This window comes from Mus caroli, chromosome 19, assembly GCF_900094665.2.
Source record: "Mus caroli chromosome 19, CAROLI_EIJ_v1.1, whole genome shotgun sequence".
NCBI lineage: Eukaryota > Metazoa > Chordata > Mammalia > Rodentia > Muridae > Mus > Mus caroli.
In genome coordinates, this window is record NC_034588.1 from 43,769,750 (window position 1) to 43,785,650 (window position 15,901).

General features: G+C 47.1%; 2 protein-coding genes across 2 annotated transcripts in view; one reads left to right on the forward strand and one right to left on the reverse strand.

Moving 5' to 3' along the window:
• The window catches only part of Pdcd11 (programmed cell death 11), a 41,507-nt gene that overhangs the window by 1,075 nt on the left and 24,531 nt on the right, over positions 1 to 15,901 (forward strand). Inside the window, exons 2-14 of the mRNA XM_021151475.1 lie at positions 1,002 to 1,120; positions 1,997 to 2,128; positions 3,422 to 3,589; positions 5,124 to 5,285; positions 6,364 to 6,487; positions 6,933 to 7,114; positions 9,412 to 9,519; positions 10,821 to 11,027; positions 12,190 to 12,314; positions 12,471 to 12,531; positions 13,107 to 13,253; positions 14,745 to 14,996; positions 15,440 to 15,580. Coding sequence (XP_021007134.1) covers positions 1,019 to 1,120; positions 1,997 to 2,128; positions 3,422 to 3,589; positions 5,124 to 5,285; positions 6,364 to 6,487; positions 6,933 to 7,114; positions 9,412 to 9,519; positions 10,821 to 11,027; positions 12,190 to 12,314; positions 12,471 to 12,531; positions 13,107 to 13,253; positions 14,745 to 14,996; positions 15,440 to 15,580 — 1,911 coding nt within the window. The 5' untranslated portion in view covers positions 1,002 to 1,018. The remainder of the gene's footprint in view (positions 1 to 1,001; positions 1,121 to 1,996; positions 2,129 to 3,421; positions 3,590 to 5,123; positions 5,286 to 6,363; positions 6,488 to 6,932; positions 7,115 to 9,411; positions 9,520 to 10,820; positions 11,028 to 12,189; positions 12,315 to 12,470; positions 12,532 to 13,106; positions 13,254 to 14,744; positions 14,997 to 15,439; positions 15,581 to 15,901) is intronic.
• Positions 13,806 to 15,901, reverse strand: part of Calhm2 (calcium homeostasis modulator family member 2) — a 33,740-nt gene continuing 31,644 nt past the window's right edge. The window contains exon 5 of the mRNA XM_021151478.1: positions 13,806 to 15,637. The gene's annotated coding sequence lies outside the window, so the exon portion shown is untranslated. The remainder of the gene's footprint in view (positions 15,638 to 15,901) is intronic.

Genomic DNA, 15,901 nt, shown 5'->3' on the forward strand with positions numbered 1-15,901 from the left:
GCTCCTTGGGTACTTTCTCTAGCTTCTCCATTGGGAGCCCTGTGATACATCCAATAGCTGACTGTGAGCATCCACTCCTGTGTTTGCTAGGCCCCGGCTCATATTTCTATATACTATTAATTTAGCCATTTTTGAGACAGGGTCTCATTATGGAGTCCTGGCTTGTCTGAAACTCATAGAGATAGGCCTTCCTCTGCCTCTCAAGTGCTGGAGTTAAAGGCATGGACCACCAGACCTGGTTCTTTATTTATTTAATGTACAGCTCAAAAGCATCTTTCTTATGAAGTGTTCATCTTTACAGAATCCTGCCACTTCTCTTTTGTTTATGCATTATAATCTGATTTGTATCTTAAATTACTTTTTTTTTCCCCCCTGAGACAGGGTTTCTCTGTATAGCTCTGTCTGTCCTGGAACTCTGTAGACCAGGCTGGCCCCGAACTCAGAAATCCACCTGCCTCTGCCTCCCAAGTGCTGGGACTAAAGGTGTGCGCCACCACTGCCCGGCTTATCTTAAATTACATTTTGTTTTCTAAATAATGTATGTTTGGCGGTATGGATTTATATATACACACACACACCTCACATAATTACAATGATTAACACTAAATGAACATTTGCTACATAGAATGCATTTCCTGGAAGATTGTGCACAGTGTATAGTTTGTGGTTTTGAGGTAGACAATGTTGGAAAGATGAGAAAAGTGGGACCCTGACATGCCTTTCTTTTTTCTTTTTTTGGTGTTTCGAGACAAGGTTTCTCTATGCATCCCTAGCTGTCTTGGAAATTACTCTATAGGCCAGGCTGGCCTTGAATTCAGACCTTTTGGCCTGTCACCGTAGTGCTGGGATTAAAGGTGTGTACCACCACACAGCAGCATATGGACTATTTAATCATACTCTTGGATCTTGTTCATTGCTAGAAGGTTCTCTTGCCCGCTGATCATGTGCTCTATATGAAGCCAGCCATCAGTGTGAGAGCTCACCATTATCTTTCCCATCAGCTGCAGAAGACCTCAACATGGCAAACCTGGAGGAAAGTTTCCCCCGAGGGGGAACACGGAAACCCCACAAACCAGAGAAGTCTTCCCAGCAGGTGGTTGAACAAGACAACTTATTTGATGTAAGTGGTATGCTGTTTGGCACGACCAGAAACTTGTGAGCGTCTTTGGGAAGACTGAGCCTCATTGGCACCAGTTATTTTCCAGTTTGTTTCTCTTTGACTTCACTTCTAGAAATTGAACTTGTTTAAAGAGGCTTTACCACCTCAGGCTTCTTTTGAAGCATGGCATCAAGTATTTGACGTTGAAGTGCTATTGTAATTTGTCCTTAGGGAGTCTGTGCCACTTGAAAAGGATGGGGAAAAAAAAGGGTACTTGATAGTGAATTTTGCTTTGTTTTTGGTGCTGGGGATTGAAGTTGGGCAAGTACTTTACTCCTGAGCTCCGTTCCTGCAGTCCTGGTAAACAGAGTCTGCGTTGAAATGCATTCTCATAGATCAGTTTGTGTGCTAGGTGCTAGAGAGACGGAAACGGCCACCTGAGTGGGTGGCCTTAGTATTGCAGAATCTCTCCATGTGCGTTTTAGAGTAGAAGTCACGGCTTCATGCGGAGGAACTAAGCGTCAGGGAAGTAACAGGCTTAGTTAAAACCACCAAGCTTGTTGTGGAAGAGCTTTGCCATTTGACATGAGCGTCTGTGCACCTATGTGCACCTATGGCTTCCCAACTGGGGAACCCTGGTGTCCACCCTGCTCAACAGACAAGGACATAAGACCTAAGAGACGTTGGGAAGATGAAGGAGGCTCCTCAGATCATGGGCGGAGGGACCACTGGTGCCTGGATGCTAGGCTTGGGAGTGCAGCAGACATGAAAAGAACGGGGAGTGGCTTGGGAGAGTTTAGGATAACTGGAAAAGAGAAGGACCCTATATGTGTGGGAATGGCTAAGGTTTCGGCTTCTCATCCTGCTGCATCTTCATGAATCGTTTTCTCCCTTTAGGTTTCCACAGAAGAAGGTCCCATTAAAAGGAAAAAGAGCCAGAAAGGGCCAGCAACAACAAAAAAATTGAAAATTGAAAAGAGAAAATCCATCAAATCTATGAAAGAGAAGTTTGAAATTCTTAGTCTTGAGGTTCGTTAGCGTCTGCTTTCTCTTTACATGTTCCTTAAGTTTGTGTGTGTTCTTCCTGCTTTGCACGTACATACACACACACAGTTATTTGGTTTTTTGTGTGTGTCTGTGGCAACTCGTGCAAATAGTGAGGCATGAGCTTCGTTTCCACTGATTGCTAACCAATGCCGATGCCTGGCGTCTTTTTTTCTGTTTGGGGTTTTTTGAGGTAAGATCCTAGGCTCTCTACGTAGCGAAGGCCTCCACTTTCCAAGTATTGGGGTAACAGGCGTGTGCTGCTGTGTGTAGCCATCTTGGCTCTTTTTTCCCCCCTACTCCAACCCTCTGTCTGCCCGAGTTTGAGCCTCAGCTTCAAATAAACTGGAAGTGGTGGTGCATGCCCGCACTTAGGAGCTGGCCTTAGCAGGGTCAGAAGCTTAGGTCTCCCATGAGTGCCAGCCTAGTCTGAGACACATAAGACTGTCGCAGTAAACAAAGCGGATCATGGGAATGCTTGAAGATGTGTGTGGTTTTGCTTGTGTTTTAGTAGAAATTAGGACCGACAGTGACTTTAGCAGTAATTCTAATCCTACTCATTTATTTATTTTTTGATTGTTTTTGGAGACAGGGTCTTACTTAGTGTGTAGCCCTTGGCTAGTCTGGAATTCACTGTGTAGACCAGACTGGCCTTGAACTAAAAGATCTTCCTATTTCTGCCTCTTGAGTACTGGTATTAAAGGTATGCCCACCATACCTGGCTTCTACTCATTCATTTTGTAGGTATGAAATGATCTCAGATAACTGGTGTGGTTTTATGATTCTTAAATTTTTATATTTGTTATTGTCCCTAACCCCAGCATATGTCCATTTTAAAATGGGAAAGTAGCCAAATTATTCTGACAATGAAGATTGATTTGCCTGCAGAGGTATTTTCTCTTCTAATATGATATTTTTAATAATTTGTTTGACTTGGTGGCACGTTAGAAAACTGGAGATTTCTTGTACAAATGTGAGATCAAAGTACTGACAACAGAAAGCCCATTTCCCACATGCTCGAGATCTCAGGGAGCTGTGTGGTCCAGGTGTTTAAATGAGGGTTGCTAGGATACAGTGGGCTAGACCTTCTCAAGCAGCCTAACCTCGTGTGCTGTTTCTCATCAAGATCTTTGATGGCATCTGCTGGGTGGCTTAAGTGCCTAGATAGGTACATGTGCATAAGGGTTCCTTTCCTTTATAAAATCCCTTTAGCATTCATGTTGGGACTGGGAAGCCAGAGCCCTCTCTCTACCTTACTGTGTATGTTTTGCTTTCTAGTCCCTATGTGAGGGGATGCGGATTTTGGGCTGTGTGAAGGAGGTGAGTGAGCTGGAGCTGGTGGTCAGCCTTCCCAATGGCCTCCAAGGGTTTGTGCAAGTGACCGAAGTCTGTGACGCCTACACTCAGAAGCTGAATGAGCAGGTGGCACAAGAAGAACCTCTGGAGGTGAGGGCTGTCGGGATGCAGCTGGCGCTGGGGTTAGAGTAGACCCAAATAGATGTAGACTCGACACTTTGCCAGTTGGTAATAAAGGAAAATACGTGTGCCTGAGAACATTGCTTTTTCAGTCTTTCCCATGTGTGGGTGTGCACATGCCACAGCATCCATGCGGAGCTTGTATGGACATGTGGACACCTTGTGAAACTCAGATCTCTTCACCATGTGGACTCCTGGGGCCAACACAGATCCTCAGGCCTGTTCAGCAAGCATCTTTACCTGCTGAACCATTGTGCTGGCCCCAGGGGTGTGTGTGTGTGTGTATGTATATGTATGTGTGTGTGTGTGTGTGTGTGTGTGTGTGTGTGTATTTAAACAATACAGGGATTTTTGACTCAGTCTAGGGAACCTAGAACACCTCCATAAGGAAGGACTGTTGCAGCTGAGATCTGCGGGATGAGCAGCTCCCAATACAGACGGGAGGGAGATGAAGCACTCCAGGCTGTGGCAGAGAAGGCAGTGTTGCCAGCATAGGAAGAGCGAGAGGAGAGCAAGGCAGGAGGAAGCTGTGTGGAAGCCAGGTTGTATGTAGCTCTGGATGCTGTATGGAATGCTCACAGGAGTGGGTGACGTATAGACAGCAAAGCAAGTAAACTAAATGGCATCAGCCTACATCACTTAGGAGGCCTCTGCTGTTAACCTAGGCACTGAGATCATGGCCACTTACGACCAGGATTTATCAGGCATTGAGGAGGTAAAGCCATTGCCTGATGGTATGATATGGGTAGTGAGGCAGAGAGGTACTGGGGACCAGTTGTCAGGTTTCTACTGTTTATGGCTTGATGGGAGAGATGGTCATTCTTTGGCTGCTGTGTTGAATTTGAGGTACACTTGAGTTATCCAGGGACAGGTGATTTCTGAGTCCGAGGAGGTCTTGGTTGGGAATGAGTGAGTGGCACTTGAAGAAGTTGCTTACAGGGATCGATTTAGAATAGGAAGAACCTGAAAGATTGAGTCTAGAGTAAATGCTGAATTGCAGAGTCGGTGTCAGAGTCAGCAGGAAGGGCCAGCGGGATAGACAGGAAAACCGTTAACTTCACATGGGTGAGCGAGGGGCCTAGCTCAGGGTTATGGGATGTGTTTATATAGCATGTGTGAGGCCTTGGATTCCGTCCACAGTACCATAAGGAAGTGTCATAAGAGGACTGCAGAATGGAGGTAGTGTCACATATAGCAGGTAAAGGAGATTGAGAGGAGGAAGAAGAATTTCATAGGATGCTAAAGAGGAGATGAAATAGATACAATAAATACAGACAACACTTGATCAACCATTGACATCTACCTGTTTTATGGACTAATTTTAAGGCCATATGCCTAAACTCAGGATTTTGAACTGTAGACACTTCCTCTCGAATAAGCTTGCCCCATCTACCTTTTGAGTTCTTTGGAGGTTTGAGCCTGAGAAGTTACTGAGTTGAGCAGTGGATTCTTGGTTTAGAGGAACTATGTGTGTGCATCAGGTCTCTCTCGTTACGGTTATCAGGACCTGCTCCGCCTGCCTGAGCTCTTCTCCCCTGGAATGTTGGTGAGGTGTGTGGTGAGCAACCTGGATGTCACAGAGAGCGGCAAGAAGAGCGTCAAGCTTTCTGTGAACCCCAAACGTGTCAACAAAGTGCTGAGTGCTGAGGCCCTGAGGCCTGGCATGGTATGTACCTGGAGTCCGCCCAGAAGAGGAGCATGTCGCGCCCTGCCCTGTGTGCTGTGGGCATGGTGTGAGCCACCTTTTTCACTCTACTTAATAGCAGTTTAGGAGGTGGGGCTTTGTGGAGCAGCGGTCTGCTGGGTACTTAGTGGACAGAGTGTGGAAGGAGGAAGGAAAAGTCTGTTTCCTTGGTAGCACAGTCAGGTGTCTGCAGGGAGCATCCATGGGCCTGGGAGATGGTGAGAGCTCCTCCTGCCCGTCCCTCACCAGTCCTTACAGAGTAAGCCTCTCCAGGACCCTGCCGTGTGAAACGGCGGCAATGCAGGGAAAGGGCAGCCAGAGCACTCGGCTGCCTTAATGCCTGGCTCTGGAGACTGCAGTGGACTTATTCCACTGAGACTCCAGATCTGCTAGGTATGACAGGAGCTGCGCTCAAGGGTTGGGGATTGACAGTCAGATGGGTCTTGAGGTTTGTGCTTAGAAGCACTGGGGCTCGGGAAGGCCTGGAAGTTCGATAGGATTTAGTTGGCTACAGGGAGAGTAAAGGAAAGCATGCTGAAGCAAGTGGACGAGTGTGGGGAGCTTGGTCCGTGACAGTGCAGTGTCACTGTGTCTGTGCAGGTCAAACAGCAAACGTGGAGGCGGTAGACAGCCTCCCTTCTCCATTGGAGAAGATTTCAGTGACCTTGCAGAGAGTGGCTGATGCCAGAGCTGCACTGCTTGTCTTGTAATGGACAAGAATGGCGGCTAAGAGGACCGTTCTGATTCTCCTGGCAGTCCTGGCTCAGGGCTTGACTCTGTGGAGCCAGGGAACCCATTGCTCTTTGTATAATACAAAGTATCTATGTGTCACTTCATACTTGAGCTGTATATAGCACCTGTCCTCTCTGGAAACAAACCCTTTAAGCTGTGAGAGAGCCGATGTCTTCTCTTCCCTGCGGTCGGGAGCTGTGGTTACAGGGCTGAGTATAATGATTAGTGAGCAGTGTATTTGGAACATTCCCATTTCTATGGTAGTGACATTTGTGGGCGTTCTGTTTACCTCTGACCTGAAACTTCTGGAATGGTCTTCCTCCCCCAGCTGCTGACGGGCACAGTGTCAAGCCTGGAAGACCATGGCTACCTAGTGGACATTGGCGTTGGTGGGACCAGAGCTTTTCTGTCACTTCAGAAGGCGCAAGAGTACATCCGGCAGAAGAACAAAGGTGAGGTGGTGCGTGGACATGAGCTCTAGCATACAGAATTATATGTAAATGTTTATATTCCAATGCCGCTTGGATAAGTAGCAAGACAGACTGGGGGCCTGAGGGCCGGTTGGCTTTGGGGAAGTCAGTGATAATACAGATGACAGGAAAGAAGATGCGTGCAGGGCCAGAGAGTGACAGAGCTTCTGCGTGGCCTGGCTTCAGTTTCCCTCTCAGAGATCTGACTGAACTTGGACTCCCGGAGCCTGTGACTGGCACTGCCGGCTAAGTTGCTCATATTTTTTGAGATAGTTGAATTCTAGATCAGTTAGGTTAACAGTCTCCTGGCGTATGAGTATCAGATGCTCATTGGGTGGGTGGGCTATGGTTCTGTCTGGGTTTGCTTGGTTAAGGACCCTTCTCATGAAACTATAATTTCCTCTTGGGTGCTGGGCTGGGCTTGCAGGTGCTAAGTTCAAAGTCGGCCAGTACCTGACCTGTGTGGTTGAAGAGGTGAAAAGCAACGGAGGAGTCGTGAGTCTCTCTGTGGAGCACTCCGAGGTTTCCTCTGCCTTCGCAACTGAGGAGCAAAGGTGGAACCTGAATAACTTACTACCAGGGCTGCTGGTCAAAGCCCAGGTGCAGAAGGTAAACCGCTTGCTCGTTCTTACTACTGTTTGAAGGGGGGGGGGAGGGAGCGGGGGAGGAAGGAAGGAAGAAAAAGGATTTATTTGACATGTGGAGCACACCTTTAATCCCAGCACTCGGAAGGCAGAGGCAGGCAGATCTCTGAGTTGGAGGCCAGCCTGGTCTACAGTGAGTTCCAGGACAGCCAGGGCTATACAGAGAAACCCTGCAAACAAAGCAATTTATTTTACTTGCAGTTATGTGTTTGGGGTGTGAGTATATGTGTGTTCCAACAGTGCTTGTAGAGACCAGAGCCACTGGGTTTTCCTAGAGCTCAAGTTACAGGTGGTTGAGAGCTGCCTGATGTGGGTTCTGGAAACTACCCTCTGGTCCTTAGAAGACTGGTGCACTCTATTGACCTATGTAATCCCCTGTAAAATGTAATTTTTAACAATATATTAATATGCCTACTAATAAAGCTACTATCATAGAGGTACCCAGTAGGTCTTTCTGGGCATTGAGCACTTGGAATGTAGCCATTGTTGATATGACAGTACTTTGGACAAAGTTATTTTATTTATTTGTTTGTTTATTTTAGATCACATCGTTCTAGCAGGCCAGGAACTTACTATTAGACACCAGGCTGGCCTCAATCTCAGATCTTTCTGCCTTTCTCTTCCAAGTGCTGAGATAAAAAAAGAGTATGCCAGTATGTCCTACATAAGCTACTATTATATCAAATTTCTCTTTTTTAAAAAATACAATTAAAGTTTTAAAAACAAATTATACTTACGGAGCTAGAGAGATAGCTCAGCAGTCAAGAATGCTTGTTGCTATTGCAGATGACCTGGGTTCACTTCCTAGCACCCATATGATGCCTTACAGCTGTCTGTAACTCCACTTCCCGGGGATCTGACCCCCTTTCCTGATCTCCACAGGCACCAGGCATGCACATGTGCATACACTACAGTCAAAGCACTCGAGACACATAAACTAAGTTAATCTAAAATAAAATTTCTTTTTAAAATTCCATTGATCAACCAACCAGACCCCCTAGAGCTCCCAGGGACTAAACCACCAACCAAAGTGTACACATGGAGGGACCCATGGCTCCATCCACATATGTAGCAGAGGATGGCTTTATCTGGCATCAATGGGAGGGGAGGCCCTTGGTACTGTGAAGGCCTGATGCCTCAGTGTAGGGGAATGTGAGGGCTGGGAAGTGGGAGTGGGTGGGTGGGTGGGTGGGGGAACACTCTCATGGAAGTGGGGTTGGGGGGACACTGGGAAAGGGGATAACATTTGAAATGTAAATAAAGAAAATATCTAATTAAAAAAATTCCATTGAGAGAAAGCGTGTGTAAGCACACATACCCTGGTGCCCATGTGGAAGTCGGAGGCCAATTTGTGGGATTCATTTTTTTTTCTTCTTCAGTCATATAGTTTCCAAGGATCACACTGAGGTTGTCAGGCTTGGCAGCAAGCAGACTTTTAAGAAAGCTAAGGCTACTAAAGTGCTTATATATACTAATGTTATATATGAGCACATAAGTTGTTATTTGTTTGTAATTTGTATGTTTGACACAGGATCTCACTATTTAGATCAAGCTTGCCTCTTGGTCCTCTTGTCTTAGTGCCCCTGGGATTAGCTTTATAGTCATGGTCTGTCTTTTCTTTCTTCTTTTTCTTGCTTTAGTGTTTTTGAGGTAAGGTCTCCTTGTGTAGTCCTGACTGTCCTAGAACTCACTATGTAGAACCCCCTGGCCTTGAACTCCAAGATCTACCTGCCTCAGCCTTCAGAATGCTGAAATGAAAGGCCTGTGCTCTCAAGCCTGGCCCTGGTCATGGTTGGTCTTTCTTTCTTTCACTTGGGTGTTGGGGATGCACTGTTTATCGTCTTGGGAAGCATCCTAGAGGATGTGAGTAGTTTCTCATGGTGAGTTTGTTTTTTTTTTTTTTTTGAGTCAGGGTTTCTCTGTGTAGCCCTGGCTGTCCTGGAACTCACTTTGTAGGCCAGGCTGGCCTCGAACTCAGAAATCCGCCTGCCTCTGCCTCCTGAGTGCCGGGACTAAAGGCGTGCGCCACCACGCCCGGCTTCATGGTGAGTTTGATTACTGGTTTCCCAACAGTAAGTGATCCATTCTCTCCCATCTTCCCATGAGGTACTTCTCACTGTCTGTTTGTGTAACTTCTTTGGAGAAATGTCTTCAAAGACTTTTTGCTTGTTAATAAAATTAAGTGATTCATATTGATAAGGCTATCACATTCCAGGCCTCTCCATAGAATTCCTTTAGATAACTTGTTATGTTTACTTCTAGGTAACTCAGTTTGGACTCCAGCTAAATTTCCTTACGTTCTTCACGGGCCTGGTTGACTTCATGCATCTGGAGCCCAAGAAAATGGGATCTTACTCTTCAAATCAAACGGTAAGAAACCTTCCAGCTAGCTCTTCTTGGCTCCTAGCTGTGTCTCGGTCAGCTGTTGCTGTCTAGTCAGGGGAGGTCAGAGGACTGCATGTGTACAGTTCACAGTGAGATAAGCGAATGCTGAAAGGCGCAAGATATGGCCAGTGGCTGGACCGAGATGAGAGAAGAACAGCCACAGAAGGCAGCTTTTGGCTTTTACTTTAAAGGATGAATCGTTAGTACAGGAGGACACAGCTTTTTCAAGTAGAAAAATGTGGTTTAAAACAGTTTATGAGGCCAGACACAGGCCCTTCTCGTGTGTCGTAGCACTCAGAGACTGGCAGGACAATCAGCTCGGGTTAGAGGTCTCAGCCTGGTCAAGTTCAGCATAGTCTGAGTACGCGCACACACGCACCCACACACACTTACACACACATACACCCACACTCACACACCCCTACCCCTCACCTCATCCACTCTTCATCCCTGACCCCGAGAGGAAAGGCCCATGAAGGCTGCATATAACTCATGGTAGAGGACTTACCTAGCATGGTTGAAGCCCTTGTTTTGGTTTTCCAGCACTCACCACCTCAGTATTCCATTTTCAAAAACGATTTGTTTTTAATTATGTGTGTGGCTTGGATTGCCTAAAGCCGGAGTTACAGGCGCTTATGAGCTAGGAACTGATCTTGGGTCCTTTGCAAACGTAGAACACGCTCTTATCAGATGAACCAGTCTCCTCCCCCTCTCCCTTTTTTTCCCCCTGTGATTCTGTAAGTAGTACAGTTTTGTTTTGTTTTGGTTTTGGTTTTTCGAGACAGGGTTTCTCTGTGGAGCCCTGGCTGTCGTGGAACTCACTCTGTAGACCAGGCTGGCCTCAAACTCAGAAATCCACCTGCCTCTGCCACATACATACATACACACATACTTATCTTATAGAGACAAATGTTTTAAGAGAAAGTAAATGTTCCTCCTGCTCTGGGCCAGTATTGTTAATGTCACAGTGAACTTTCTGGTGCTGTCTTATGACAGTTACGTTTGTGTGAAGAGTTGACACACTCTGCATGTCTTAACCTTGTTGGCCGGATGGATGGATAGTCAAGGTGTGTTGACGAATACTTAGTGTTGACTCAGTCAGTCAGTCCCTCTGGGAGCATGGTTTGACTTTTCCTCACAGTTTGATTACACGGCTGACATTGGTGGTTCCTGAATATTTTAGTATTAACCAGGTTAGCATGGATTTTTGACCCTTAGAGGGTCTGCTCTCTGTTGTATTGTGTGGACGCCTCCTGCTCATCTGCTGGTTTTGCTTTTTTGTCCAGGTAAAAGCCTGCATCCTCTGCGTCCATCCTCGCACCAGAGTTGTGCGACTGAGCCTGCGTCCCATCTTCCTGCATCCTGGGCGTCCACTCACCCGCATCTCTTACCAGCAGCTAGGGGCTGTGCTGGATGATGTCCCTGTTCAGGGTTTTTTTAAGAATGCTGGGGTCATCTTCAGGCTGAAGGATGGGGTACTGGCCTACGCCCGGGTAAGGAGGCTTCTTTGGTCAAGGGTCTCATCACTGGAAGGACTTTAGGGAAGATGGGTTCTTTTCTACTTCCTTCATCTCTTGATAATAATATCTTATTCTTAGATAGCCTCCAATGTAAAAGGCTGTCCACAAAGTCAGAACAATGTTTGTTTGTTGTTTCGGAATGCGTAGCAGCTGGGTGCCGTGTGTGATGCCTGGCCAGTGGGAAGAAAGGCTGGGATTGAAATAGGACCCAGACCAAGGCTCAGCAAAGCCTTTTGGTTGTTATTAAGATTTACATTTTTTAAATTATTGTATAAATGTGGGTTTGTACATTTGAGTACAGTGCCCATGGAGACTAGAGCAGGATGTCCGATCCTCTGCACCTGGAGTTACAGGAGGTTGCATGACACCCATGTTGGGTGCTGGGAACTGAACCCAGGTCTGGCGCAAGAGCAGCACACGCTTTCCTAGCCAGCATCCCTCCCAGTATGAGCAAAGCTTCTGTTAAAGCCGGGCGTGGTGGTGCACGCCTTTAATCCCAGCACTCGGGAGGCAGAGGCAGGCGGATTTCTGAATTCGAGGCCAGCCTGGTCTACAAAGTGAGTTCCAGGACAGCCAGGGCTATACAGAGAAACCCTGTCTCAAAAAAAAAAAAAAAAAGCTTCTGTTAAAGGGCTGGATGGAGAGTATGTTAGGCTATGTAGTCTGTGCCAGCAACTCTGCCATGCTGTATGAAAGCAGCCGCAGGCAGCATGAAGCAGCCGCAGGCAGCATGCTCCTGCAGAGGCATGATTACCATCCAGTAAGGCTTGTTTATAAACGTAGGCACTGGCATGTGAATGTAGGTTATTGACTCACGCTCTGGGTTTCTTTGTGGGATTCTATGTTAGCAAAGGGTAAGGGTTTTTAAATTTTGTATGTGGATATTTTGTTTACATGTCCGTCTATGAACCTACGAGACTAGAGTTAGAAAAGGTCGTGAGTCACCATGTGGTGCTGGGAATTAAACCCGGGTTATCTAAAAGTGCAGCCAGTGCTTTTAACCCCTGATGCACCTCTCCATCTCACAGGGCACTCTTCCTATAGCAGATGATGAATGTGTGATCACCTCAGTGTGTTTTGAACTCTGTGCAGAGCTATGTCTTTGATGTATCTTCACTTATTTGGTCTTCTGTAGGTCAGCCATCTCTCTGATTCTAAGAAAGCATTCAACGCTGAGGCCTTCAAACCGGGGAGCACTCACAAGTGTAGAATCATTGACTACAGCCAAATGGATGAGCTGGCCTTGCTCTCTCTGCGGAAGTGAGTGCCATTAGCACACACGTGCATATGCATTTCTACTGTCCCCTGACCTGCGGGGTGAGCCTATGCTTTCTTGATGGCATGATTGTGGAGGCCCTGAACTTAAGGCAACCCCTTCTGTAGTCTTTGTCATCATATATTTTTCTTTTGTTCCAGATCAATTATTGCAGCCCCATTCCTTAGATATCATGACATCAAAACAGGGACAGTAGTAAAGGTAAGAACTGCAGCAGTCCATGGATCCTCCTCTACCTTCAGGGATCCTTACTTACATGTTAGCTGTCAGCTCACTAGTTCTCTTGTTAGCTCATGTGAAGACACGTACCTGCGGCCCAAAAACTGAGATCTCTGCTCTTCCCTTGGGTGACTTAAGTTAATTTCAAAGTAAAGTCTTACAAGCCCCACCCAACAAAGGTAGTGGGGGTCACAAGTCGTGGGGTTCGGGATCTGGTGGCAGCTGTTAGAGCAAATTGAAGTTAGTTGTCTGATGCTGGTCAGAGTCAGGTCAGTCTCCGCTCCTCCCGCATGGGGCAGTACCTGAGCAGTTCCTTTTTAGGTGGAGTTCCTGCCTTGAGAGTTACAGTCCCTTCTAGAGAGTTCCTTCACAGAGGACGGGGACATGCTTAGGCAGGAAGCATGAAAGACTTCACACATAGCCAGGCTAAGTCTGGGTTGGTGGTACGGAGTGGCTTCCCCACATGAGATCACGGGCACGGAAACAGTCAGGACAGCTCTAGTAAGATAAAGTATTGTTCCTGTGGTATCGTGACGTCTTTTCTTTGGACTCCATAGGGCACAGTGCTGGCCATAAAGCCATTTGGGATCCTGGTGAAGGTGGGTGAGCAAATAAAAGGCCTGGTGCCCTCCATGCACCTGGCTGACATCATGATGAAGAACCCAGAGAAGAAGTACAGCCCAGGGGATGAGGTCAAGTGCAGGGTGAGCCCCTGGCGCGGTCCTTGTGGGGGTGCTGGGGAGAGGGGTTCTCGGCTAGAGTGCCTGCCTTTTCCTGTGAAATGCATGTGTACCCTCTGCACAGTATTCAGTACTTCACCTAGCAGTGGGAAGAGAAGAGTGAGGCCTTGCTTGTGTCAGAGAGTTGTAAGTTAAAATACCCATGCAGGCTAGGTATGTGACCTTTTGTCACATGATTCCTTCGGTACAGGCTCAGAGCTCAGAGCTCAAAGGGGAAGGGTGGAGCTCAGCTACAGAACTGTATTATCAGTAGCCACTACCATGCACTGTATGTTCTGTGTCATAAAACCTCTCTACGGAGTAACTACATTGTCCCTGTTTCCCAGGGTAAGAAAAAGCCGAACGCCTGTAGAGCCCCTCAGCTAGTAAACGGCAGAGGCAGCTCTCAGGGTTAGCCCCGTGTGCTGATAACACCTTCTGGACCAGGGTGCAGCTTAAACTAGAAACGATAGATAAGGTTGGGAAGGATGTGGAAGAGTGGGAGGTATGTCAGACTCAGAAATAGCCATGAACTGTCATAGTAAAACTCATTGTTGTGTATAAAACATATACCAATCAAAGTCTTATTTCAAAAGTGTCCCAGACACTGGAAGTAGCTCAGTGGATAAAGGTGCTGTCCTTGCTGCGGCCCGAGTCGGGTCCCCTGGCCCCTCATCGTGAAGGAAGAGAACCTTGCTCTGAGCTGTGCACACATACATCATGACACCTGCATAGCTCCTCCCACCCCAATCATACATGCACCATGGCGTGTCCATGCCTCCCACTCTCCTACATACAAACACAAACACCATGGCGCTTATATGCCCTTGGACACACACAACAAATTAACTTCATTTAAAAAACAAGGACAATAGCTCAGATTATGCTGCAAAACCATGAGAGGTTTCCAACAAATAATTGAATCCCTTGAGACTCTCGTTATATAAAGAGTGATGCTATGTTTACAAAGGGCCCTGCATGGGGCCTGGAGTGTTGAGGCAGTGGGCGTGCGTTCCTGGTTCTGCTTGGTCCTGGTACTGATAGTTGGCTTCAGTGCCTCCTGTGTGCTAAGTATGATGTTTCATTTAAATATACCACTGGCTAGAACTGGGTTTTCTTACGTTTACTGTACTTCATTATTATTGATTCATAAAGGCCCATAGTGTACATTGGTGCAAATTTTTGTGTAGTGAGGTTGAGGAATTAAAAACAGGTAATCAGATTGTTCAGCCCGATAAATAGCACTAACAAGGTTACAGGGTGACTCAGCAGGCCTGAGGCGTGGTGCCGTTGGAGAGACTGAGAGATTTCTGTGCTTTAGCTAGCCATATTGCAGGAAAAAAAAAGATTTGCAGCTGCAATTATTAGAGATAAAAGGTCTTTGGAGTGACCTATGGCCTTCGGGTTACTGAGGTGGCACACCAGTGACTGTCTTGTTAACAGATGACTTGTTGATAGCTTTTGTCTTTCCCGTAGGTTTTGCTCTGTGACCCTGAAGCCAAGAAGCTAATTATGACCCTGAAAAAAACCCTTGTCACATCCAAACTGCCTCTCCTCACCTGCTATGAGGGTGCCAAGCCTGGCCTGCGGACGCACGGGGTTATCATACGGGTCAAGGACTATGGCTGCATTGTGAAGTTCTACAACGATGTGCAGGGGCTAGTGCCTAAGCATGAGCTTAGCACCCAGCACATCCCGGACCCAGAGAAGGTCTTTTACACTGGCCAGGTAACCCTTCCTGCACAGGCCTCCCACCCTTAGTGACTGTGAGCGCAGGTTTAAAGGAGCAGTACACATAGAGCTGCTTTTAAGAGGAAGAGGAGGGAGCACAAATAAAGTGGGCCCGAGCCAGTAAAAAGAGGGTGAGTGATAGATAACCCAGAAGTACTCACTGGAGTCCACACCAGAGAAGTAGTAGTGCTGCTGCTCTAGTGAGGTTGTGTTTGTTTCTCTTAAAACTTTAGGCTTATAACCAGAAGTTAGTTATGTCCTCACTGTAGAGGGTTGGCTTGAGGGGCTTTTAATATAGTCTCTGGATCCATCATCTTTTCTCTCTGCCTTTGGATCTGACCTAAGGTCTTGATGGATCTCCCAGGTCCCTGCAGAGCTCATGGAGGGTTCTGAAGGCCTGCTGCTGCAGGAGGTGACAGACACGTGTGATTTCCCACCAGGTGGTAAAGGTGGCAGTGCTGAGCTGTGAGCCTTCCAAGGAGAGGATGCTCCTGTCCTTCAGACTGTTGAGTGACTCTGGGCCAAAGGATCCGAGTGTTGAGAGCAGTCAGAAGAAAACAGGAGCTGTGAACATCGGGCAGGTACCTGGGCAGTGATCGCGTCTTACAGTGACAGTGCTCCTGGAGAAGTACTGGAACCTGTGGAGGAAAAGAGGGATGCACCACTCTGAGATTCTGGGCCTCTTTCCTGCCTGCCTTAGCAAACAGAAGCTCGCATGAGAGAGAAGTGACACGGCATGGCTTTGCCAGTCTCTTCTCTTACTGCTAAGGCCAGCCTGCAGTTGCTTTTTTCCTCCAGAAATCAGCAGAGGAACTGGCAAGGGGAACTCCAGAGGAGTCCCGGTGTGGGATGTGGATGGAGATGTGGGGTCTAGAGGAAAGTGCCTTTGCTGTTAGCCTCCT